We start from the raw sequence: 24,845 nt of genomic DNA, 5'->3' as shown, positions 1-24,845 counted from the left end.
TATAATTATAAATTAACTAATTGGTTAATTAATCAATTAAACATACTTTAAAATCTATTTTAATAAATAAATTAAAATGGATAAATACATAAACACACACTCACTGAGTGTCATGAGCTTCAGATAGTGTTCACATCAAACATCAGAATGAAGAAAAAAACCACCATCTCAGTGACTTTACCCGTGGCATGGTTGTTGCTGTTGGTGCCAGATGGGCTGGTTTGAGGATTTCAGAAACTGCTGATCTCCTGTGAATTTCACACACAACAGACTCGAGAGTTTACACAGACTGGTGCGAAAAACAGAAAACACTGAGTGAGCGACAGTTCTGTGGGAGGAAGCGTCTTGTTGATGAGAGAGCTCAGAGGAGAATGATCTGAGACTCGCAGGAAGGAGACAGTAACTCAAATAATCACTCTTTACAAGCACGGTGAGCAGAAAAGCATCTCAGCATGAACAACACATCCAGCCTCGAGGTCCAGTGTGGGTGAGTCTGTGGCCATGATGGTCTCAGATTCCTGTTCTTTGGTGGATAGGAGAGGAACCTGATGTGTTGTTCTGCTGCTGTAGCTCATCCACCTCAAGGTTTGATGTGTTGTGTGTTCTGAGATGCTTTTCTGCTCAGCACGGTTGTAAAGAGTGATTATTTGAGTTACTTCCAGTCTGTTCGTTCTCCTCTGAGCTCTCTCCTCAGCACGGCGTTTCAGCCTGCAGATCCTCCGCTCACAGGATGGTTTTTCTTCTTCACACCACTCTGTGTAAACTCTAGAGACTGTTGTTGATGTTTGATGTGAACAGTAACTGAAGCTCATCACCTGTATCTGCAGGACTGTATACCTTGTGCTGCTGCCACGTGATTGGCTGCTTGGATAACTGTATAAATGTGCAGGTGTTCCTGAATAAAATCAAGTGATGGTGAGTGTATAACATTCAGACTATTATATTATTATACGGTTTATACGATTTAAACAGCAGGATTTTCAGGTGAATTCATTTTAATGATCTGAAATTCATAATATATAAAAATATAGAATTAAAATCTAATTAAAAATATACAGTAGGATGATGAAACTTCAAAACTTTACAGTCTTTATTTGCTTGGAAACAACACACACTGCAGGTTTACTGAGTCAGAAGTCTGCTGGGGAGGTGAAATGAGCTTATCCTACAAATAATTTAAAAAATAATTACACTAACAGGAGTGTTAGGCGATGACGTCACTTCCGGCTCCTCTGGCTGGTATAAAGCGCGCTCTGCTGCAGCACATCGGGGTGTGTGTGTGTGTGTGTCTGTATATGTGTGTGTGTGTGAGAGAGAGAGAGAGTGTATATGTGTGTATCTGTGTGTGACAGAGAGAGTTAGAGAGAGAGAGTGTGTGTGTGTATATGCGTGTGTGTGTGAAAGAGGGAGAGATAGAGAGAGTGTGTGTGTGTGTGTGTGTGTGTGCGCGCGCGCGCTCGGTGTATGAGTGATGCTGATGCTGATGTTTAGCTCCAGCATGCAGCCGTAATTCATCCGCGCCGGGTTTCTTCATCTACTGGGAGAGAGAGAGAGAGAGAGAGAGAGAGAGAGAGAGAGAGAGAATAAAAGCTCGGCTCTGGGGTCTCGCTGTGTTCCGGAGGTTCTGTGGTGAATAAATCTCCTCACATCACAGTCATGAGAGCTCCGAGATGCGCCCTGCTTCTGCTCCTGCTGCTCCAGTGCGGTGAGTCTCACACACACACACACACACACACACACACACACACACACACACGGACATTAACATCACCTGTGAGGAACCTGCTCAGCACCAACTTACTGTAGGGAACTTAGTATAAGGCATTTGGTGTAGGGAACTTACTGTAGGGCACTTGGTGTAGGGCATTTGGTGTAGGGCACTTGGTGTAGGGCACTTGGTGTAGGGCACTTACTGTAGGGCACTTGGTGTAGGGCATTTGGTATAAGGCATTTGGTGTAGGGCACTTGCTGTAGGGCACTTGGTGTAGGGCATTTGGTTTAGGGCTTTTGGTGTAGGGCATTTAATGCAGGACACTTGGTGTAGGGAACTTGGTGTAGGGAATTTGGTATAAGGCATTTGGTGTAGGGCACTTGGTGTAGGGAACTTACTGTAGGGCGCTTGGTGTAGGGCACTTGCTGTAGGGAACTTACTGTAGGGCACTTGGTGTAGGGCACTTGGTGTAGGGCACATCCTCCTAGCTGTGCTTATTACGCAGGTATTATCAGTTTAATGACTGTACACTGTGAATATAATATCGTTTTATTTGAAGTATAATAAAAGGAATTCTGCTCACTGCTTTAACTGATGCTGCAGGTTTATACAACTCAGTGCAAAAGTTTGTACACCCCAGGATAAAATGTGTGAGGAACTTTAATTCATACAAACAAAACATTTTGTTTTTATAAATATAAGAAATAAGAAGAATAATCATTGTGTCATGGATGTGTGATGTGTGCTGCAGTTCCTGTCACCACAGCACAACCCGCAGTGCTTTATTCCTCTTCTACCACAGCAATTCGTGCATGATTACATTTTTTTACTTATTAAGGAATGACATGATATAGCTTTTATCCATTTACAGTTACCATGTTCTGTGGAACGAGTTAGTTCCTGTTCTCACTTATGTTAGAGCAGCTATAAACTGCCTTTCTTTTTCTCTCTCTAATTGTTTCTCGCTGGGAAGAAAATAACTAACTGAACATTAAACACTATTTTTCGACGCATTGTTTCATTTTCCCTCCTTGTTTTGTAAAATATGTAAATCCTTTTTTATAAATGTTTTGGAAACCGAATCTGTAAACTTGCACTGGCTCAACGTAGTTCTATATCATGATACATATTGTGTAGATTGTTAAGATTTGTGTATTACGATATCATTAAGTATTGTGAGATGATATTTTTGCCGTATTACACACATGTGATAATTACCTTTTTATTTAAGGAAGAAATTCTTTCTTTTTTTTTGAATTCTTGTGTTTTAATGTTTTAATTCTTTCTTTCAGCTTGTACATGAAAAGACATGAAGCATAAAAGACGTTCAGAAATAAGGAGAAATATATATATATATATAAAACAGCCAAAATACTGATCTGTTGTAAAATATAGTGAGTAGAAAATCAGTCCTAAGTGAAAGAAGAAGTAATACACACAATTTAAAAACCTGAATTGAGTGACACTTTGATTGTATTTGAGTTATTTTTAAAATTTCTCAGATATTATATTTACACTGCGATCTTTGCTCTGGCTTCGTGTTTTTGAGCTGAAGGGAACATTTCTGTTTTTAGTGGACAGTAACTGAAGGAATAAATGTTCAGAGTATTATTCGAGTGTGCTGTAGGACTCATTGAATCATCTTCCTTCCTCCTGCAGCTTCCTCACTGCCCGTGTCACACACTCACCTGGAGCACGAGGACGTGAAGGTAAAATTCCCACCCCCTTATCAGTCATTACACCACAGCACTGCTGATTGGTCAGAAGGTGGTGATGGATTAGAGTTCTGTGTGGAACCCTGTAACACAGTGGTTCTTTATCACACCGGGTTCAGAACCTTCTCAGGAAGTGAAGAACCCTTACCATTTCCTTTCGAGAGTGTAGTATAGGAAGAGTGTTGCATAAACTGTTTTTCAGGGGAAAGTAACTAACACATGCAGTCACCGGGTGATGTCATAGACTATTTTGCATATTCATTGAATTGTCATGATCATTTGCATATCAAATTACAAATTAATTAAACTATGTGAAGAAGAAAGATTATCTGAAGACACTTAGAATAGAATAGAGTTTTATTAGTGATCATTGGTTGTGAAACTGGTGATCAGGAAAGGTAGTGATCAGTGATTGGTTGTTAGGAACAGTGGTGATCAGTGATTGGTTGTTAGGAACAGTGGTGATCAGTGATTGGTTGTTAGGAACAGTGATGATCAGTGATTGGTTGTTGGGAACAGTGGTGATCAGTGATTGGTTGTTGTGAACAGTGGTGATCAGTGATTGGTTGTTGTGAACAGTGATGATCAGTGATTGGTTGTTAGGAACAGTGGTGATCAGTGATTGGTTGTTAGGAACAGTGATGATCAGTGATTGGTTGTTGGGAACAGTGGTGATCAGTGATTGGTTGTTGTGAACAGTGGTGATCAGTGATTGGTTGTTGGGAACAGTGGTGATCAGTGATTGGTTGTTGTGAACAGTGATGATCAGTGATTGGTTGTTGTGAACAGTGATGATCAGTGATTGGTTGTTGTGAACAGTGATGATCAGTGATTGGTTGTTGGGAACAGTGGTGATCAGTGATTGGTTGTTGGGAACAGTGATGATCAGTGATTGGTTGTTGGGAACAGTGGTGATCAGTGATTGGTTGTTGGGAACAGTGGTGATCAGTGATTGGTTGTTGTGAACAGTGATGATCAGTGATTGGTTGTTGGGAACAGTGGTGATCAGTGATTGGTTGTTGGGAACAGTGATGATCAGTGATTGGTTGTTGGGAACAGTGGTGATCAGTGATTGGTTGTTGGGAACAGTGATGATCAGTGATTGGTTGTTGTGAACAGTGATGATCAGTGATTGGTTGTTGGGAACAGTGGTGATCAGTGATTGGTTGTTGTGAACAGTGATGATCAGTGATTGGTTGTTGGGAACAGTGGTGATCAGTGATTGGTTGTTGGGAACAGTGGTGATCAGTGATTGTTTTTTGTGTTATATAAATAAAATATTGGTTCACAAATCTACAAACACACTCATCTGTCATTTATCTGTGTAAGTGTTTATTAGTGAAATGCAAAAATGTATTTGTGGATCTCGTTTTATTTTTGTGGAACTCATGTTATTTATTTGCAAATTATGCAAACCCAATACTGCCGTCTCAGAAGGGTTCAACTCTGAACCCACTCTGAAAGGGAAACAAAGACATAGAGGTTCTGCACAGAACCATTACAGGATCTGGATTTATTCTTTTTTCCAGGAGTATATGTAAGCTTGTATATCCATCGTCTGTAGACTTTCCCGTATTCATGCAACATTTTGAAATGTTTCTTTTTAACGATGCAAAGAAATGACCTTCAAATACAAGCATGAAAACTGAACTTGCATACTTGAGTACAGTATTGCAGAGCCGATATTCTGTGTGTGTGTGTGTGTGTGTGTGTGTGTGTGTGTGGGCTACACACATTCGCTGCGGTTGTGACTCAACATCGTGACAGTTGGTCTCAGGAATTTATAAAACAGTTTGGAGTGTTGAACAGTCGTGTATAATAAAGCCTCCAGGAGCAGATGGTGATGGTTTAGTCAGTATGTAATGGAGTTCAGTTTAACCCTTAAGCAGCCACAGTGCATCACACTGTGTTTCCTGTTTCCTGTGTGTCACTGCTACCATTTAATCAGGCTGAAAGCATCAAGGCCACATGTGGTACAGGAGTGGGCAAGCTTTATGCGTCAGTCATATGTAGTTATTATACAGAGAGAGAGAGAGAGAGAAACAGAGCAAGAGACAGAGACAGAGACTGGGAGAGAGACAGAGATAGACAGAGAATTAGAGAGAGAGTGAGAGAGAGAGACTGGGAGAGAGACACAGAGAGTGAGAAACAGAGAGAGAGTGTGAGGCTACGTTTACACGACAACGATGTAGTCAAAAACAGAAAAGTTTTTCTCTTGCATTTTCAAAAAGTTTCACGTGTACATGACAACCTTTTCAAAACGATTCACATTACGTATAAACAGTACCTGTAGGGAAGTAACAATTAGCTCTTTGTGGGTGGGAGTTCCGTCGTTCTGATCCAAAAACGCCTTTTTAAGACATGTCGTTGGCACTGATGTGTATTTAGAATTTGTCGTGTGTGTATGATGCGTCTCTGCTGTTGGTTGTAATATTGGTGAAGTAAATCTACACTTTGCTGAAGAAGCTTTAGCAAACTCTTGAGCAGCAGCAACACTACCATGTACTCTGCCATTGTTGTGTATGTTTGTTCACTCTTGCCTTTACAATAGACACGTACTGCACATGTCTACATACCGAACACGTACTACGCACGTGCATGACGCCACCGATTTCAAAGATTCCCGTATTGGGTGTTTACATGGAGACGATAACCGTAGCGTTTTCAAAAACTTGCACTTTGAAACCGTTTTCAAAAATATGCGTTTTCAGTCACCAAAACGCCGCTGTTGTGTAAACGAACAGGCAAAACACATAAACAGTTTCCAGTTTTTGGCTGAAAACGTTGTCGCGTAAACGGCCCTTGAGAGAGAGAGATTGAGAGAGAGACAGAAATAGACAGAGAATTAGAAAGAGAGACACACAGAGAGAGTGAGAAACAGAGCCTGGCAGAGAAAGACAGAAAGAAAGACAGACTGGGAGAGATAGACACAGAGAGAGAGAGAGAGACACACACACACAGCAAGAGACAGAGACTGGGAGAGAGACACAGAAAGAAAGACATAGTCTGGGAGAGATAGACACAGAAAGAGAGAGAGAGAGAGACACACACACACGCAGCAAGAGACAGAGACTGGGAGAGAGAGATAGACAGAGAATTAGAAAGAGAGACAGAAAGAAAGCGAGAGACGGACACTGGTAAAGCCAGAGAGAGAGAGAGAGAGAGAGAGAGAGAGAGAGAGAGAGAGAGAGAGAGAGACTGTACCTGATAAAGCATCGTGAATCGTCCTGCTGGAACCTGTGTGAAATCAGAAGCTCTGTCGCTGCACTCTGTTAAAGGACACGCCGGCCCTCTCGTCTCTGATCGATGCTGTTTCAGCAGAGTGATTAACGAGAGTAATGAGAGGACTGTGTGTGTGTGTGTGTAGGAGACAGAGGCGCAGGACAGTGAAGGACGTTTACAGGATGTGATGTGATGAACAGTGTGACAGAAACAAACACTGAGACGAGATGACGGAGCGGAGTTTATGTAAAGCAGAGTCCAGGGTCGAAATCTTGATTATTCTCATCATAAAACGCTGAGAATCATCTGCAACTGAAAGGAATTAAACTGCGCGTATGCACCGAATACTGCTCATTATTCACAGCTCCATCCTTTTAAATTCCACTGAAATACAAACTACCTCTTTTGAGTGATCAACGATTAAAAAAAAATGTCACACTTTGACAGATATAGGCCATTAATTTTCTCGCCTTTCTACATGTTGTGTAATCATGTTGTAGTGCAGCATGCTCACTGTCCCATTAGAGTTTATTATTAAACCTAGTAGTCAAAAATAGGAACTGCAACAAGTGCTAATAGAGGTCCATTGGGGCAGGAATCACGCTGCCCCATGATCAGGGGAGGAGCAGCGGACAGGAAGGATGATGACACACTGGACTCGTTTAAAACTCTGTGGTCACCAGGATCTTGTTTTATAGCAAATAATTGGAATTAAATAAAATAAATTTCCACCAACAAAGGCAGAGTGTAAGTGCAGAACTGGTGTTGAGCGACCAGGTGAGGTTCTCCTCCAGGTGAACACCAAGAAATTTGGTGCTACTGACGATCTCCATGGAGGAGCTGCCGATATTCAGCGGAGAGTGGTCATTCTGTGCTCTTCTGAAGTCAACAATCTCTTTAGTTTTGTCCACATTTAGAGACAGGCTGTTGGCTCTGCACCAGTCTGTTAGCCGCTGCACCTCCTCTCTGTATGCTGACTCGTCGTTCTTGCTGATGAGACCCACCACGGTCGTGTCATCGGCGAACTTGATGATGTGGTTAGAGCTGTGCATTGCTACACAGTCGTGAGTCAGCAGAGTGAACAGCAGTGGACTGAGCACACAGCCCTGTGGGGCTCCAGTGTTCAGTGTGGTGGTGTTGGAGATGCTGTTCCCGATCCGGACTGACTGAGGTCTCCCAGTCAGGAAGTCCAGGATCCAGATGCAGAGGGAGGTGTTCAGGCCCAGCAGGTTCAGCTTTCCAATCAGGTGCTGAGGAATGATTGTGTTGAATGCTGAACTGAAGTCTATGAACAGCATTCGAACATAAGTGTCTTTATTGTCCAGGTGGGTGAGGGCCAGGTGGAGGGTGGTGGTGATGGCATCATCTGTTGAGCAGTTGGGGCGGTAAGCGAATTGCAGGGGGTCCAGTGAGGGAGGCAGCAGGGTCTTGATGTGCCTCATGACGAACCTCTCGAAGCACTTCATGATGATGGTTGTGAGTGCAACGGGACGGTAGTCATTGAGGCAGGACACTGGAGACTTCTTTGGCACGGGGACGATAGTGGTGGCCTTGAAGCATGTCGGAACAATGGTGCTGCTCAGGGAGGTGTTGAAGATGTCTGTGAAAACATCTGCCACCTGGTCTGCACATCCTTTGAGCACCCTGCCAGGAAGCCTTCCGCGGGTTGACTCTGTGTAGAGTTTTCCTCACATTGGCCGTTGTTAGAAACAGCACCTGATCATTGGTAGGAGGGGTAGTCTTCCTCGCCGTTCTGTGCCTCGAACCAAGCGTAGAAGTTGTTCAGCGCATCTGGGAGGGAGGCATCACTGTCACAGGCAGGTGATGTCCTGTAGTTGGTGATGGCCTGGATGCCCTGCCACATGTGCCGTGTGTCTCTGCTGGCCTTGAAGTGGCTGTGGATTCTCTGTGCATGTGAGAGCTTTGCCTCTCTGATGGCCCGGGACAGTTTGGCCCTCACTGTTCTTAGGGCCGCCTTGTCGCCTGCTCTGAAGGCGGAGTCTCTGGTCCTCAATAGCGCGCGCACCTCTGCAGTCAACCACGGCTTCTGTTTGGAGCGTGTGGTGATGGTCTTGGAGACAGTGATGTCATCAGTGCACTTGCTGATATAGCTAGTTGCCGCTTCCCTGAACATGTGCCAGTCAGTGTGTTCAAAACAGTCCTGAAGAGCAGAGATGGCTCCTGCTGGCCAGGTTTTCACCTGCTTCAGAATCGGTTTGGAGCGTCTGACTAGCGGTCTGTATGCTGGCATTAGCATAACAGAGATGTGGTCTGAGTAGCCGAGGTGGGGGCGGGGCTCCGCGCGGTACGCGCTGGGGATGTTTGTGTAAACAAGATCCAGAGTGTTCTCCCCTCTCGTTGCAAAGTCCACATGCTGACGGAATTTAGGGAGCATTGACTTGAGATTTGCATGGTTGAAATCTCCGGCAACAATAAACAGTCCGTCAGGGTGTGAATTCTGCAGCTTGCTAATAGCCCCATACAGTTCACAGAGCGCGTCTTTAGCATTAGCACTGGGGGGAATGTACACACCGATTATAAAGACAGTGGTGAATTCCCATAGTAAATAAAATGGTCTGCATCTAACAGTCACAAACTCCACCAGCGATGAGCAGTAACTAGAAACTAGCACCGAGTTCTTGCACCATTCCGTGTTGATGTAAACACACAAGCCGCCGCTGCGAGCATTACCGCACAGAGCTGTAGCAGCAGCAGTCTCTAAACTCATGCCGCGTAGTTTGCTGGAGTCGGATGTAATCCAATTTATTGTACAGGGAGCAGACATTGGAGAGCAGGATGGATGGGTGAGCCAGCCAGCTAGGGTTTGTTTTTAGCCCTTTTAGCACACTGCTTACAACGTCCCCTCCCCCAGCCACCGGCATCAGGTGACGCCGAGGGCTGGAGGCCTGGTCCCCGCAGCAAGCCGAGATCACGTAGCTTCTCCAGCAGATCATCATGCAGATCAGATGTATCATTGTTTCTGAAACTTAGAAGTGTCTGGCAGTGGTATACACGAACACCAGTAACTCCGATGTCCATGTGCCATTAAAAGTCGGGCTAAAGACAAAAATAGCACCATTTTGTATCCGGAGTGGCCGCTGCCTGCTACTGCCGCGCCACCATCTTGGATCTTGGGTCTAGATTGTAAAGATTGTCTAGATTGGCAGAGGGAAAAGGGGTTTATGGAGTGGATAATGTCCGTACAGCAGAAATGCGTGCGCACCACGGTGCCCTTGTTTCACTCACAAAGGCTGAGAAAAAGAAGATAAATGTGTCTCCCTTTTCCAATAGCCGATTTATTTTAGATTTAGTGGTTTTTGAGATGTAGTTGGACTGGAAATGTTGCTGAAACCTGGCAACCCTGGATATTAATATAAAAATAAACATCTAAAACTGTGAGCTGCTGGATTGTACGCTGGATGACTGTATGTGGTCGACTCTCAGCTGCCTCTCTACTGCAGGGTTACTCTAAAAATTCATTAGGTAGTAGCCTATGGCATGAGTCATGTGATCAGCTCTCCACTTCATTTTGTTTGAGTTTATCATTATTAATGTTGTCCTGCAACACCAACATCTAGGGCCACGACCTGCTGCTGTTCCTTTGTTTTGTTCCTAGGGGAGAACCCTAAAAGATTCTATGTGGAACCCTACTGCAGGGGGTTTACCTTTTCACAGCGGGGTGTGTCTGGACACAAAGCGGAACAAAGAAAGTATAAACAGAGATATTGTGTTTGTAAATGAGAATTTCCAGCTGAATGTTATTAGATTTTGTGTGTGTCCTGTGTTCTCTCGTCTCACAGGTGATTAAGTGTATAGTGGAGGTGCTGGCTGAAGCACTGAGCAAACCTCACTCCCTCCCCGTGTCTCAGCAGTGTCTGGAAACCCTCAGGAGCGGTGAGATGTTTTTCTGTGCAAATCTAATACTAATACTAATAAAACTTTAATCTTAATAACAAGAAAATTAGCTGCAAGTTAAGCAGTTAGATATGATAGAGTAGCATGCTAAATATAATTATTAATGGAGTAAGTAATGTTGATGTGCTGAAGTTTTCTGTAAAGAGAAATGTGTTTATTTAACATGTATGGAAGGAGTCTCCAGTGTCAGCGCTTTGTAACAGTCATCTTCAGGACAGAGGAGTTTACGCTTCTTTGTGGTTTCTTGGTAACATGACAAGGATCTTGTCACAACATTAAATGTAACTATAAACGGATAAAAAGTATGAAGTGACATTCTTTAATGAATAAAAAAAATGTAATTATTGGCAAATTGTTGTGGTATAAAAGAAATAAAGACTTTGGGAAGTGCAGAATCCAGGATTCTGCAGTGTTGTGGTGTATCTCTTAAGGCTGATTTATACTTGCTGTTAACTACACGTACACAAGATGGCCACCGTGTGTATCCTGCGCTCATTTGGTGCGCCGCTTGTGCACGTTCTTAACGCGACGTGTCCGCGTGGTGCAATACCAACGTAAATAGTGGAGACAGTATAGCACCATGTGACACTGTGTCCACTACTGAATAAACAAACTAACGTTGTGTCTCAAATCTCATACTTATGTACTATTCTAGACCCTTATTCAGTATTAATGCTAACGGTTTTCCTGTTTTCCTTCGTGCCACTCTTCTGGATTTTCTAGATTATTAAATACTTTAAATGTCAGGTCAGAGTTTTTAATTTGGGACGCAGCACAATGACAGAAATCACACAGATGGTAGAAAGTTTTAAAGATAAACAGAGCAAGTCAGTGTGTGTGATGTCGCTTTGCATGAAATGGCTAAATATCCAGTTTGACCCGAGGGACAGAGGTGTTTTGGCTCTGACTTGCCGTCTAGTGGACGCCACATCTAATCCTCCAGATATACATAAGTTACGAACGTGAGTATGTCAACGTTGCTGCTGTGCGAGCGCGTGTAGGTGTGGTCAAAGTGAAGAATCCTCAGTATACACTATATGGGCAAAAGTATCTGGATACCTGATCATATATGCTTGTAGAACATCTCATTCCAAAACATGGTCACTGATATCGATTTGGTCCCTTTGCTGTTATAATAAGCTCCACTCTTCTGCGAAGTCTTTCCACTAGATGTTGGAGCGTGGCTGTGGGGATTTGTGTTCATTCAGCTACAAGAGCATTAGTGAGGTCAGGCGCTGATGTTGGGATGTCGAGGAGGTCTGGGGTTCAGTCGGTGTTCCAGTTCATCCCAAAGGTGTTCAGTGGGGTTGAGGTCAGGGCTCTGTGCAGGACACTCGAGTTCTTCCACTCCAACCTTCACACACCATGTCTTCATGGAGCTCGCTTTGTGCACAGGGGCATTGTCATGCTGGAACAGGTTTGAGTCTCTTAGTTCCAGTGAAGGGAAACTGTAAAGCTACAGCATACAAAGACATTCTATACAATTGTGTGCTTCAGCCTTTGTGGAAACAGTTTGGAGAAGAACTATATATGGGTGTGATGGTCAGGGGTGCACATATATAATATACAATCAAGTCTAGAATTATTCTCAAACAGCTGGAAAAATCTTTTACTTTTCCTTTAGGAAAAATCAGTATTAAGCAACTTTTTTTTTAAAAAAAATAGCATTTTCACTTTAAAAAAATATATGGCAAAAATTAATGCCATCCATTACTATTAAATATCCAGGAACTTGTTTTTGGCCAGATTGTACTCACATAAACTCTCTTCATCATCCATAACCTTGGGGGAAAAAAATCACAGAGCTCCATACAGAAAAGGAACAGATGGTGCTGACCTGTAGGGAAAAATGCCATTAGGCAAAATTAGAGGTGGCAATAATGTGGCAATAATTTTGGAAAGTGCTTAGGAATTCTTTTTATGTGTTTAAATATAACTAAAAAGAGCGTAAGAGGGGTTTAGTCAGACAAGCAACCAATATGAAAGCCAATGTGTTGCTACCACCACCATGCTTCACAGATGGTGAGGAGCAGTTAATGATGCTCTTTGTGCCAAGGCCAAAGAACGTTACATTTCGGTCTCATCAGACCAGAGAACCTTTTTTCTAAACAATCTGAGTCTTTTCTACAAAATGTCTTTTGGCAAATTCCACACGCGGCTTGGCCGGTTCAGTGGCGTGTCCAGGCGTCTGTCACCGTCCTCCTGCCATCACACTGACCTTGCTAATGTAATCACTAATGGGTTTCATTTTCCCCTCGGCTACACACTGCTCACACGGCAAAGTTCCTGCTGGGATGAATGAAACAGCAGTGAGGAAATACGAGCTGTTTGTTCCACATCACTGCCTGTCTCACCTTCACACGCACACACACACACACATACACACACACACACAGAGCGAGGAAATCAATCAGAGCATTAGCAAAATATCGGCTCTTACTGATGAGAAATGAAATGCATGAGAGGAGAGGATGGAGGAGAAGAGTGATGGACATCAGGATGGAATTAGAGACATAGAGAGAGAGAGAGAGAGAGAGAGAGAGAGAAATGTTCTCTGGAATGTGAACAGCTGAGTTAGCACTGTGTGTGTAGGTCAGCAGAAAAGGAAAAACCGTGACGCTGCGCTAATTTAACACACACACACACACACACACACACACACACACACTGTGATTAATTGCACAGCTATAAGAAAGGACATAATTTTCACTGCAGTTCACTTTCACAAATCAAAAAGCAAAGTGATGCAAAACACAGACACAAAAAAAAAAAACTGACAAAATACTTATGTAGAATATGTATATTATATACTAGAAGATGCAGGAATATGTATATTATATACTAGAAGATTCAGGAATATGTATATTATATACTAGAAGATTCAGGAATATGTATATAATATACTAGAAGATGTTGGAATATGTATATTATATACTAGAAGATGCAGGAATATGTATATAATATACTAGAAGATGCAGGAATATGTATATTATATACTAGAAGATGCAGGAATATGTATATTATATACTAGAAGATGTTGGAATATGTATATTATATACTAGAAGATGCCAGAATATGTATATTATATACTAGAAGATTCAGGAATATGTATATTATATACTAGAAGATGCAGGAATATGTATATTATATACTAGAAGATGTTGGAATATGTATATTATATACTAGAAGATGCCAGAATATGTATATTATATACTAGAAGATTCAGGAATATGTATATAATATACTAGAAGATGTTGGAATATGTATATTATATACTAGAAGATGTTGGAATATGTATATTATATACTAGAAGATGCCGGAATATGTATATTATATACTAGAAGATGTCGGAATATGTATATAATATACTAGAAGATGTCGGAACATGTATATAATATACTAGAAGATGTCGGAATATGTATATTATATACTAGAAGATGTCGGAATATGTATATTATATACTAGAAGATGCCGGAATATGTATATAATATACTAGAAGATGCAGGAATATGTATATTATATACTAGAAGATGCAGGAATATGTATATTATATACTAGAAGATGTTGGAATATGTATATTATATACTAGAAGATGCCAGAATATGTATATTATATACTAGAAGATTCAGGAATATGTATATAATATACTAGAAGATGTTGGAATATGTATATTATATACTAGAAGATGTTGGAATATGTATATTATATACTAGAAGATGCCGGAATATGTATATTATATACTAGAAGATGTCGGAATATGTATATAATATACTAGAAGATGTCGGAACATGTATATAATATACTAGAAGATGTCGGAATATGTATATTATATACTAGAAGATGTCGGAATATGTATATTATATACTAGAAGATGCCGGAATATGTATATTATATACTAGAAGATGCCGGAATATGTATATTATATACTAGAAGATGCAGGAATATGTATATTATATACTAGAAGATGTCGGAATATGTATATTATATACTAGAAGATGCCGGAATATGTATATAATATACTAGAAGATGCCGGAATATGTATATTATATACTAGAAGATGTTGGAATATGTATATTATATACTAGAAGATGCCGGAATATGTATATAATATACTAGAAGATGCCGGAATATGTATATTATATACTAGAAGATGCCGGAATATGTATATAATATACTAGAAGATGTCGGAATATGTATATTATATACTAGAAGATGTCGGAATATGTATATTATATACTAGAAGATGTTGGAATATGTATATTATATACTAAAAGATGCAGGAATATGTATATTATATACTAGAAGATGCAGGAATATGTATATTATATACTAGAAGATGTCGGAATATGTATATAATATACTAGAAGATGTCGGAATATGTATATTATATACTAGAAGATGTCGGAATATGTATATTATATACTAGAAGATGTTGGAATATGTATATTATATACTAAAAGATGCAGGAATATGTATATTATATACTAGAAGATGTCGGAATATGTATATTATATACTAGAAGATGTCGGAATATGTATATAATATACTAGAAGATGTTGGAATATGTATATTATATACTAGAAGATGCGGGAATATGTATATTATATACTAGAAGATGTCGGAATATGTATATTATATACTAGAAGATGTCGGAATATGTATATTATATACTAGAAGATGCCGGAATATGTATATTATATACTAGAAGATGTCGGAATATGTATATAATATACTAGAAGATGTCGGAATATGTATATTATATACTAGAAGATGTCGGAATATGTATATTATATACTAGAAGATGCCGGAATATGTATATAATATACTAGAAGATGCCGGAATATGTATATAATATACTAGAAGATGCCGGAATATGTATATTATATACTAGAAGATGTTGGAATATGTATATTATATACTAGAAGATGTTGGAATATGTATATTATATACTAGAAGATGTTGGAATATGTATATAATATACTAGAAGATGTTGGAATATGTATATTATATACTAGAAGATGTCGGAATATGTATATTATATACTAGAAGATGTCGGAATATGTATATTATATACTAGAAGATGCCGGAATATGTATATTATATACTAGAAGATGCCGGAATATGTATATAATATACTAGAAGATGCCGGAATATGTATATAATATACTAGAAGATGCCGGAATATGTATATTATATACTAGAAGATGTTGGAATATGTATATTATATACTAGAAGATGTTGGAATATGTATATAATATACTAGAAGATGTTGGAATATGTATATTATATACTAGAAGATGTTGGAATATGTATATTATATACTAGAAGATGTTGGAATATGTATATAATATACTAGAAGATGTTGGAATATGTATATAATATACTAGAAGATGTTGGAATATGTATATAATATACTAGAAGATGTTGGAATATGTATATTATATACTAGAAGATGCCGGAATATATATATAATATACTAGAAGATGTTGGAATATGTATATTATATACTAGAAGATGTTGGAATATGTATATTATATACTAGAAGATGTTGGAATATGTATATAATATACTAGAAGATCCTGGAATATGTATATAATATACTAGAAGATGTTGGAATATGTATATAATATACTAGAAGATGTTGGAATATGTATATTATATACTAGAAGATGCCGGAATATGTATATAATATACTAGAAGATGTTGGAATATGTATATTATATACTAGAAGATGTTGGAATATGTATATTATATACTAGAAGATGTTGGAATATGTATATAATATACTAGAAGATCCTGGAATATGTATATAATATACTAGAAGATGTTGGAATATGTATATAATATACTAGAAGATGTTGGAATATGTATATAATATACTAGAAGATGTTGGAATATGTATATTATATACTAGAAGATGCCGGAATATATATATAATATACTAGAAGATGTTGGAATATGTATATTATATACTAGAAGATGCCGGAATATGTATATTATATACTAGAAGATGCCGGAATATGTATATTATATACTAGAAGATGCCGGAATATGTATATTATATACTAGAAGATGCCGGAATATGTATATTATATACTAGAAGATGTTGGAATATGTATATTATATACTAGAAGATGCCGGAATATATATATAATATACTAGAAGATGTTGGAATATGTATATTATATACTAGAAGATGCCGGAATATGTATATTATATACTAGAAGATGCCGGAATATGTATATTATATACTAGAAGATGCCGGAATATGTATATTATATACTAGAAGATGTTGGAATATGTATATAATATACTAGAAGATGCCGGAATATGTATATTATATACTAGAAGATGCCGGAATATGTATATTATATACTAGAAGATGTTGGAATATGTATATTATATACTAGAAGATGTTGGAATATGTATATTATATACTAGAAGATGTTGGAATATGTATCTTATATACTAGAAGATGTTGGAATATGTATATTATATACTAGAAGATGTTGGAATATGTATATTATATACTAGAAGATGTTGGAATATGTATATAATATACTAGAAGATGTTGGAATATGTATATTATATACTAGAAGATGTTGGAATATGTATATTATATACTAGAAGATGCCGGAATATGTATATTATATACTAGAAGATGCCGGAATATGTATATTATATACTAGAAGATGTTGGAATATGTATATTATATACTAGAAGATGCCGGAATATATATATAATATACTAGAAGATGTTGGAATATGTATATTATATACTAGAAGATGTTGGAATATGTATATAATATACTAGAAGATGCCGGAATATGTATATTATATACTAGAAGATGCCGGAATATGTATATTATATACTAGAAGATGTTGGAATATGTATATTATATACTAGAAGATGTTGGAATATGTATATTATATACTAGAAGATGTTGGAATATGTATATTATATACTAGAAGATGTTGGAATATGTATATTATATACTAGAAGATGTTGGAATATGTATATTATATACTAGAAGATGTTGGAATATGTATATTATATACTAGAAGATGTCGGAATATGTATATTATATACTAGAAGATGCCGGAATATGTATATTATATACTAGAAGATGTTGGAATATGTATATAATATACTAGAAGATGTTGGAATATGTATATTATATACTAGAAGATGTTGGAATATGTATATTATATACTAGAAGATGTTGGAATATGTATATTATATACTAGAAGATGTTGGAATATGTATATTATATACTAGAAGATGTTGGAATATGTATATTATATACTAGAAGATGTTGGAATATGTATATAATATACTAGAAGATGTTGGAATATGTATATTATATACTAGAAGATGTTGGAATATGTATATTATATACTAGAAGATGTCGGAATATGTATATTATATACTAGAAGATGCAGGAATATGTATATAATATACTAGAAGATGATGGAATATGTATATTATATACTAGAAGATGTCGGAATATGTATATTATATACTAGAAGATGCAGGAATATGTATATAATATACTAGAAGATGATGGAATATGTATATTATATACTAGAAGATGCCGGAATATGTATATTATATACTAGAAGATGTCGGAATATGTATATTATATACTAGAAGATGCAGGAATATGTATATAATATACTAGAAGATGATGGAATATGTATATTATATACTAGAAGATGCCGGAATATGTATATTATATACTAGAAGATGCCGGAATATGTATATTATATACTAGAAGATGTTGGAATATGTATATTATATACTAGAAGATGCCGGAATATGTATATTATATACTAGAAGATGTTGGAATATGTATATTATATACTAGAAGATGCCGGAATATGTATATTATATACTAGAAGATGTTGGAATATGTATATTATATACTAGAAGATGTTGGAATATGTATATAATATACTAGAAGATGTCGGAATATGTATATAATATACTAGAAGATGTCGGAATATGTATATTATATACTAGAATATGTTGGAATATGTATATTATATACTAGAATATATATTATATTCATTATGTTTAATTCCTCTGACTTCAGCATGAGCTCTAAACACAGTCAACTCTTAAATGTGTTTAATAATATCTACCTTTTTTAATCTGAGTATATAATAACTATATTTACACACATTGTATAAAATTTGAACAAATTAGAACACTGAGCTGAAATACAGTTAATTTTATATTAAACAGATGAAAGTGAAGTTTTAAACATCATTTTAATGTTTAAAATGATTGTGCGTGTTTGTATGTGTGTGAATGATACATTAACTATCTCCTGTGTGTGTGTGCATATATATATATATATATATATATATATGTGTGTGTGTGTGTGTGTGTGTGTGTGAGAATGATATACTCACTGTCTCCTATGTGTGTGTGTGTGTGTAGATGACAGACTCGTGACCGTGCTGCGGCGCCGGAACTTCCTCCAGGAGCTGCAGGACATCGCTGGAGAAGGTCGTCGAATTTCTCAGACGTTTTATTCACTTTGTTTTCCCCTTTTTTTTTCTTTTTTTTTCGAGTCAGTATTTAACTCCACCTTCTGCCCTCCCAGGAGCCAGTGAGAGATCTGAGAAGGGAATAGAGGAACGTCCTGACCACGCCCAAGACCTCCAGGACCCTGCAGGTGAGAAGAAACATCTTCTTTCACACACTTATTCTAACACACAGCTGTGTGCACTTTTATATAACAAGGAAACACTGCAGGTGAATAATGATAATTTACAGTTTAATTCACAGATCACAGTCTTCACCAGCTGATTGCTGATATTCTCAAGTACTTCATTAATATAAAATGTGCATTTTATAAAATAACAACTAAAAAGCTAATAAAAACTAATACAAATAAATATTAAAAATAAAAAGTAAAATACAAAAAAAAAAACCCCACAGGTTATAAAAGAAGAAATCTAGTCTTTGAATGATGTTAGAATTAAAATACAAATTGAACATACTGAGAGATATTTACAGAAAATAATTTATTTATTATTTAATCAAGAAAATAACATGCACTGTTATAAATAATTTTTTACCCCATTTTTCATTATAAAATCCAACATTTTATACAAAATATTTTATGAAGTTCTTCTGCATTGAGCTTCTAAATAGGGAGAGAAATAGGGAGGTCTTCTGAACTGGGAAAACATTTTAAAAAAGGAGAGAAAAATAGAAAAAGGATGGATGGAGAGAGGAAGAAAGAATGTAGAATAAAATGAAGAAGGGACCAAAGAAAGAATAGTAAGTGGAGAAAGTGAAAGGAAGGGAAAAGTATGTGAGAAAAAAGAAACAAAAAAGAACGAAAGAACAGAACAGAAGGAAAGGAAGTAGAAAAATAATTTTAAAAAGTGAGTTTAAAAATAAATGTGATTTTATATATTTTCACTCTAGCATGTGTGGATAGATAAGGAAATACATGTGTGTATCATAATGACACATCAGTTATATATATATATCAGGAAAGAAGATTTTCAGGGATATATGACATGATGTAATTGGAAAGGGGGCGGGGCTTAAAGCTTAAAGTTGCAGATTGAAAAGAAAAACGTTGAAATGAACATCATGCTGCTGATGTTTCTATTCTTACAGTTTAAGAGTGGACGTCTTTTACCTGCAGTTTATCCAAAAATGTGTAAAAAACTAAATTTCTATCTGTAGAAAGCTTCCAAGATTAGTGTGTCTCCGTCCTCGTGCTTCCTCCTGACAGATCAGTCCATGCTGATGGCCGTCCTGACACCCAGAGAGACGGTGAAGGAGAGAAGAGCAGACGAGGAGAAGGAACAGGAGTCTCAGGAGAATGACGTCATCACCAGCCACGAGGAAATGAACGAGGAAGATGAGAAGGGAGAACAAGCGGTGATGAAGAAAGCAGAAAACAGTGAGGAAGATGAGGAAGAGGAAGATGGTGATGGCACTTTATATATCATTACACATTAAATTCACTCTCTAACTCCCTAACATCATATTTAAATCTTTTATACCATGTGAGCTCAGCTTGTGATGTCATAAAATAATCTCCACAGCTTTGGACCAATCACATTCAATATGCAAATGATCAGAGGAAACTTTTAGCTGCAAAACCTGCATGCTAGGCTAGATAGCTAGCTAACTTAGCAACTGTTACCCTGCGTTCATATTAGCGAGCAACACAGCAATGGAGTCACGATTTCAGCAACATGTATGTTAGATTTCCTCAATTCTATGCAAATTAGGTGAAGCAATAAATCCTAATGATTGGCTGGAATGATTCCTCGGACCAATCTTAACGCGTGTGTAGTGTGACATCTCTTCTGTTCTACACTCACAACTTTATTTCCTACCTGCCATCATCTTTATCCTGTTAGATGCAACCTCTCATTAAACGTGTATAGAGACATTATGAAGAAAAATATTGCTTGGAAGGAAGCAGAGATTGTTCATGCCTCTGGTGAGTGTACATAGCTAATGCACTTAGCCTGCTTTGCTAATCTAATCTGAGAACGAGGCTACGAAGCCGAGCACGTAACGCGCAAATCAATCAAACAGCTTTCACAATGATTAGTGCGTTATTTCATTTCTGATTAAGTAGATAGCTTTAGAAAAAAAAAAAAACACTGGACACGACCACAAGCAACAAACTGAACATAGGGCTAGTGATGGTTAGGTAGTGGTTGTCATGGTAACATTATACAACAAAATGTCGCTGTAAATAACATCGGGTGAGCTAGTTAACTGGCAGTTAGTTAAACAGTTGTCTAAGTTAGCTAATGTTAGTGATATTAGGTTATTAGCGACAGAAGGAAGAAGAGAAGGCGTTCCTAAATTTGCATATTCATGCATATTTATAGGATTTACCATTTTTCATGAGAGGTATAAAAAATTTTAGTGGATTGTAAGCTTTAAAAGATTTTTAATAGAATAAAATAATGTAGTCAGGGGATGTTTATGCTTGTAACAGGATATCTGTGTGAGAAGGGAGCCTTAGTCATTATTATCCTTTGTCCTGTTCCTCCTCCGACCACCGGAGACTGAATAAGAATAAATAACACACTCCGGGTGTTGAAGATCTCTTCCTGTGCATTAGATAAAAATACAATCAACAGTGAGATCATCTCCATCCTGTAAGGGACTGTGAGTGTGTGTATGAATATAAAAAAGAGAAGAAGACATGAAGATGAACATGAGCTCTGTGTGATTCCCGAGAAGCTACAGCTTTACCTCTGACTGTTACAAAGCACTGACACTGGAGACTCCTTCCATAAATGTTAAATAAACATCTCTTTACTTTAAGAAAGCTTCACCATATCAAAGATTCCGCACGTTTTTTAATCTAAGTCCCTGTCTAATACAAGTCCCTGTGAGTGAGCTGTTGCTATAGAAACGATAACGTATTAGAGCGAGCGCATTAATATAAACCTGCGCTACTGTCAGAGCTGCTGTTACAGAAAATTCATCAACGCCTTCTGACCAATCAGAATCCAGGATTCAGCAGTGCTTTGGTGTAAAGCAGCTCATCAGAGAAATCTACTGAAATACAGAGCAGCTGATAATGTGATGGAGGCCTGAAAATAAACGTGAGAGGTTCTGAATGATGATTTTCTCCTTCAGCAGATGAGGCAGGAGGAGCTGGAGCTCCAGAACACAAACGAGTGGAGGAGGAGAGTCAGGAGGAGAGTCAGGAGGAGGAGCAGGACGAGTCTGTGGAGAAAAGTAGGGCAGGCGTGGGAAAGCAGAAACACTGGAGTCTTAGCAGAGAGCCGGTGCACCGCAGGGCTTACGGCCAGCAGGAGGCGCCGCACCACTCCAAGGAGGTGTGGAAGAGCCCTGAGGAGGAGGAGCTCCAGATGATGGCAGGAAGAGAACCTGAGGAGAGCAGAGACCCAGAGGAGGGCAGCGCCACCAAGAAGACTGAGGTAATGCGGTGTGTGAGAGGGTGTGTTACGCGAGCATCAGACCTCCTGCACCAGCACTGATGGTCCTGATGAGGAGGATGATGATGAAGAACCGCCTACATCTGCATTTCATACAGGGAGGGATGGAGGGAGGGAGGAAAAAAAGAAAGGAAGAAGGAAATGAACCAAGAAATAATAAAAGTAAAATTCAACAAAGAGAACAGGTGAAAGGAAGCAAAAAGAGAGAGAGAGAGAAAAGAAAAGGAAGGAAGGAGGAAGAAAATAAAACATGGGAAAAGGAGGAAAAATGAAAAGGAAAAATGAATGTGAGAGGAAGAAAAGAATAAAGAAGAAATAAATAATGAGTGTATAAAAGAGTGGGAAGGATGAAAGTAAAAAAAGAGGAAATATAGAATTTGAGAAAGAAAGAAAAAGAAAGCAAGGTTGCAGAAAGAACCAATAGGAAGAAAGAGTGAAGAAAGCATGAATCAACAAAAATAATAGCAAAGATGAATGGATAGGAAGAAACAAGGTGAAAGAAAGAAAGAAAGAAAGAAAGAAAGAAAACAGGAAGGCCTGGGGTTCGATCCTGAGCTCATGTTACTATCTGTGTGGAGATTCACATGTTATGGCTCCGTGTTCTCCTAGACTTCCTCCCAAAGACATGCTGCTAGGTGGATTGGCTAAGATAAATTGCACCTAGCTGCGAATGAGTGTGTGTGTGTGTGTGTGTGTGTGTGCGCGTGTGTGTGCGCGCGTGTGTGTGTGTGTGTGTGTATCCATGGTGCTCTGCTGGTGTCCCACGTGAGGGGAATTCTCCCACCTTGTGCTCACTGTTCCCAGAATAGCCTCTGGATCCACCTTGACCCTGACATTTACTGAAAAAGTGTTAGAGAGAGAGAGAGATGGTCAGGAAAAAATAAAATAAAAAGTAAGAAAAGATTGAGAAAAGAAGAATAAATTGAGAATTTGAGAAAGGCAGAAAGAAAGCTGCTGATTGGTCGACTGCTCTAATGCCCATTATAGCATCATTTACTCCTTCAGGGCTGAAATAACACAATTTATTAAAAAATCAGAAATATATTCTGTAATTCTCTAAAACTAATCTGCAGAACAGTTTGATCAGTCATTATGTTATACAGGGAGGGATGTTTCCAGATGAATTCATTCGTTAGGAGACTCATGAGGAATACGTTTTGCTTGTGTTGTGGTGCAGGACGCTGAGATGGAGAGTTTGGCTGTGATGGAGAACGAGTTGGAGAACATGGCTCAGAAACTGCACGAGCTGCGACATGGCTGAAACACACCAGCGTTCCTCCTCACCTTCACCTCTTCTTCTGTCTGAAACGCACAGCGCTCCACAGTGTACGCACACGTACAGGACACGACCTGCTCCTGCTTCAGCTTCACCTCTGTCTCGCTCGCTTACTGAAGAACACATCACATTAAAACAACACGAGAATAAAGCCGGAATAATCATCACAAGCATAATCATAATAATCAGTAAAGAGAAGGAGGAGTAAATTCATACACAGCCGCATGTGTTCTTTCAATAATGCAATAATGTTTTTAATGAAATAGAATTCAACTGTAATTATAGGTGGGAATTATTTTAGAAAAATAAATATTGAGAGAGTTCTCAGTAAAGTGGATTTGTTTCGAGTGATCAGTGCTGTGTGTGATGTGATTAAGGACGCACGAAATGAAACAAAACCATCATGCTGGGAAGAAAAAAAATTAAAAATCAAGAAAGAAATAAAGAAGAAAAGACAAGTAAGAAAGCAAGAAAGAAAGAAAGAAAGAAAGGATAATGTAACTAATAGGAGTCATGAATGTGGTGAAGGTCCATGTGCGAGAGGTTTAATGATGGTGCACATCTGGAGGGGAATGGTGTATTAACAGAAGAAGAAGAATTATTTAACTATTATTTAACCCGTCACTTTATTTAAATATTATTTAACCCTTGCCTTTATTTAATTATTGTTTAACCCTTCCCTTTCCCAGTGAGGAATCTAGGCCATCTAGGCCCTTGACTGTCAAGGAGTCTATGAGACAAACAGAAGGATAAACTCAACATTTTAGAAATAGTTTCTCCCATGAAACTGCCAGCTGTGGCCAGGCCGACATGAGCGGTTTCCATGGGTTTGATTGCTTGGTTCATTTCATGCGCTTTCTGCTGCATAGGTACAGAAAGTTAGTGCGTAATCAGCTGGCAACTCTTCACCTTGTTTGAGGCTGAGGAGTCTTTCTCCAGTGTCCTTTCACGTGATTGGATGATCACACACCTTGCAAAACTACTTTATACACTCCACAAAAGTCTGGTTTTGCATGACTGGGCTAAATGTAGTGGTGGCCCAG

At 38.3% G+C, this 24,845-nt stretch overlaps 1 protein-coding gene across 2 annotated transcripts; it reads left to right on the top strand.

Annotated features, from left to right (window-relative positions):
* Positions 1 to 1,246: 1,246 nt before the first annotated feature.
* On the top strand, positions 1,247 to 24,153 carry chga (chromogranin A). 2 transcript variants are annotated; one of them, XM_034313486.2, is made up of 8 exons: positions 1,247 to 1,705; positions 3,371 to 3,420; positions 10,449 to 10,542; positions 19,009 to 19,077; positions 19,175 to 19,246; positions 20,324 to 20,521; positions 22,204 to 22,508; positions 23,704 to 24,153. In XM_034313486.2, exons 1-8 carry the CDS (start codon positions 1,657 to 1,659, stop codon positions 23,785 to 23,787), a joined length of 921 nt encoding a protein of 306 aa, XP_034169377.2. In that variant the 5' UTR covers positions 1,247 to 1,656; the 3' UTR covers positions 23,788 to 24,153. The 2 variants fall into 2 exon arrangements, with proteins under 2 accessions (XP_034169377.2, XP_034169378.2); XM_034313487.2 differs by having other exon boundaries at positions 1,249 to 1,705; positions 22,207 to 22,508.
* The last annotated feature ends 692 nt before the right edge of the window (positions 24,154 to 24,845 follow it).

The sequence above is a fragment of the Pangasianodon hypophthalmus genome, chromosome 19, assembly GCF_027358585.1.
Source record: "Pangasianodon hypophthalmus isolate fPanHyp1 chromosome 19, fPanHyp1.pri, whole genome shotgun sequence".
In the NCBI taxonomy this organism is placed as follows: domain Eukaryota; kingdom Metazoa; phylum Chordata; class Actinopteri; order Siluriformes; family Pangasiidae; genus Pangasianodon; species Pangasianodon hypophthalmus.
This window is presented reverse-complemented; position numbering and strand designations above follow the sequence as displayed.

Coding starts and splice junctions, on each gene's coding strand:
- chga (XM_034313486.2), top strand. CDS start 1,657: ATGAGAGCTCCGAGATGCGCCCTGCTTCTGCTCCTGCTGCTCCAGTGC. Junction 3,421..10,448: donor TGGAGCACGAGGACGTGAAG/GTAAAATTCCCA, acceptor CTCGTCTCACAG/GTGATTAAGTGTATAGTGGA. Junction 19,247..20,323: donor AGACCTCCAGGACCCTGCAG/GTGAGAAGAAAC, acceptor TCCTCCTGACAG/ATCAGTCCATGCTGATGGCC.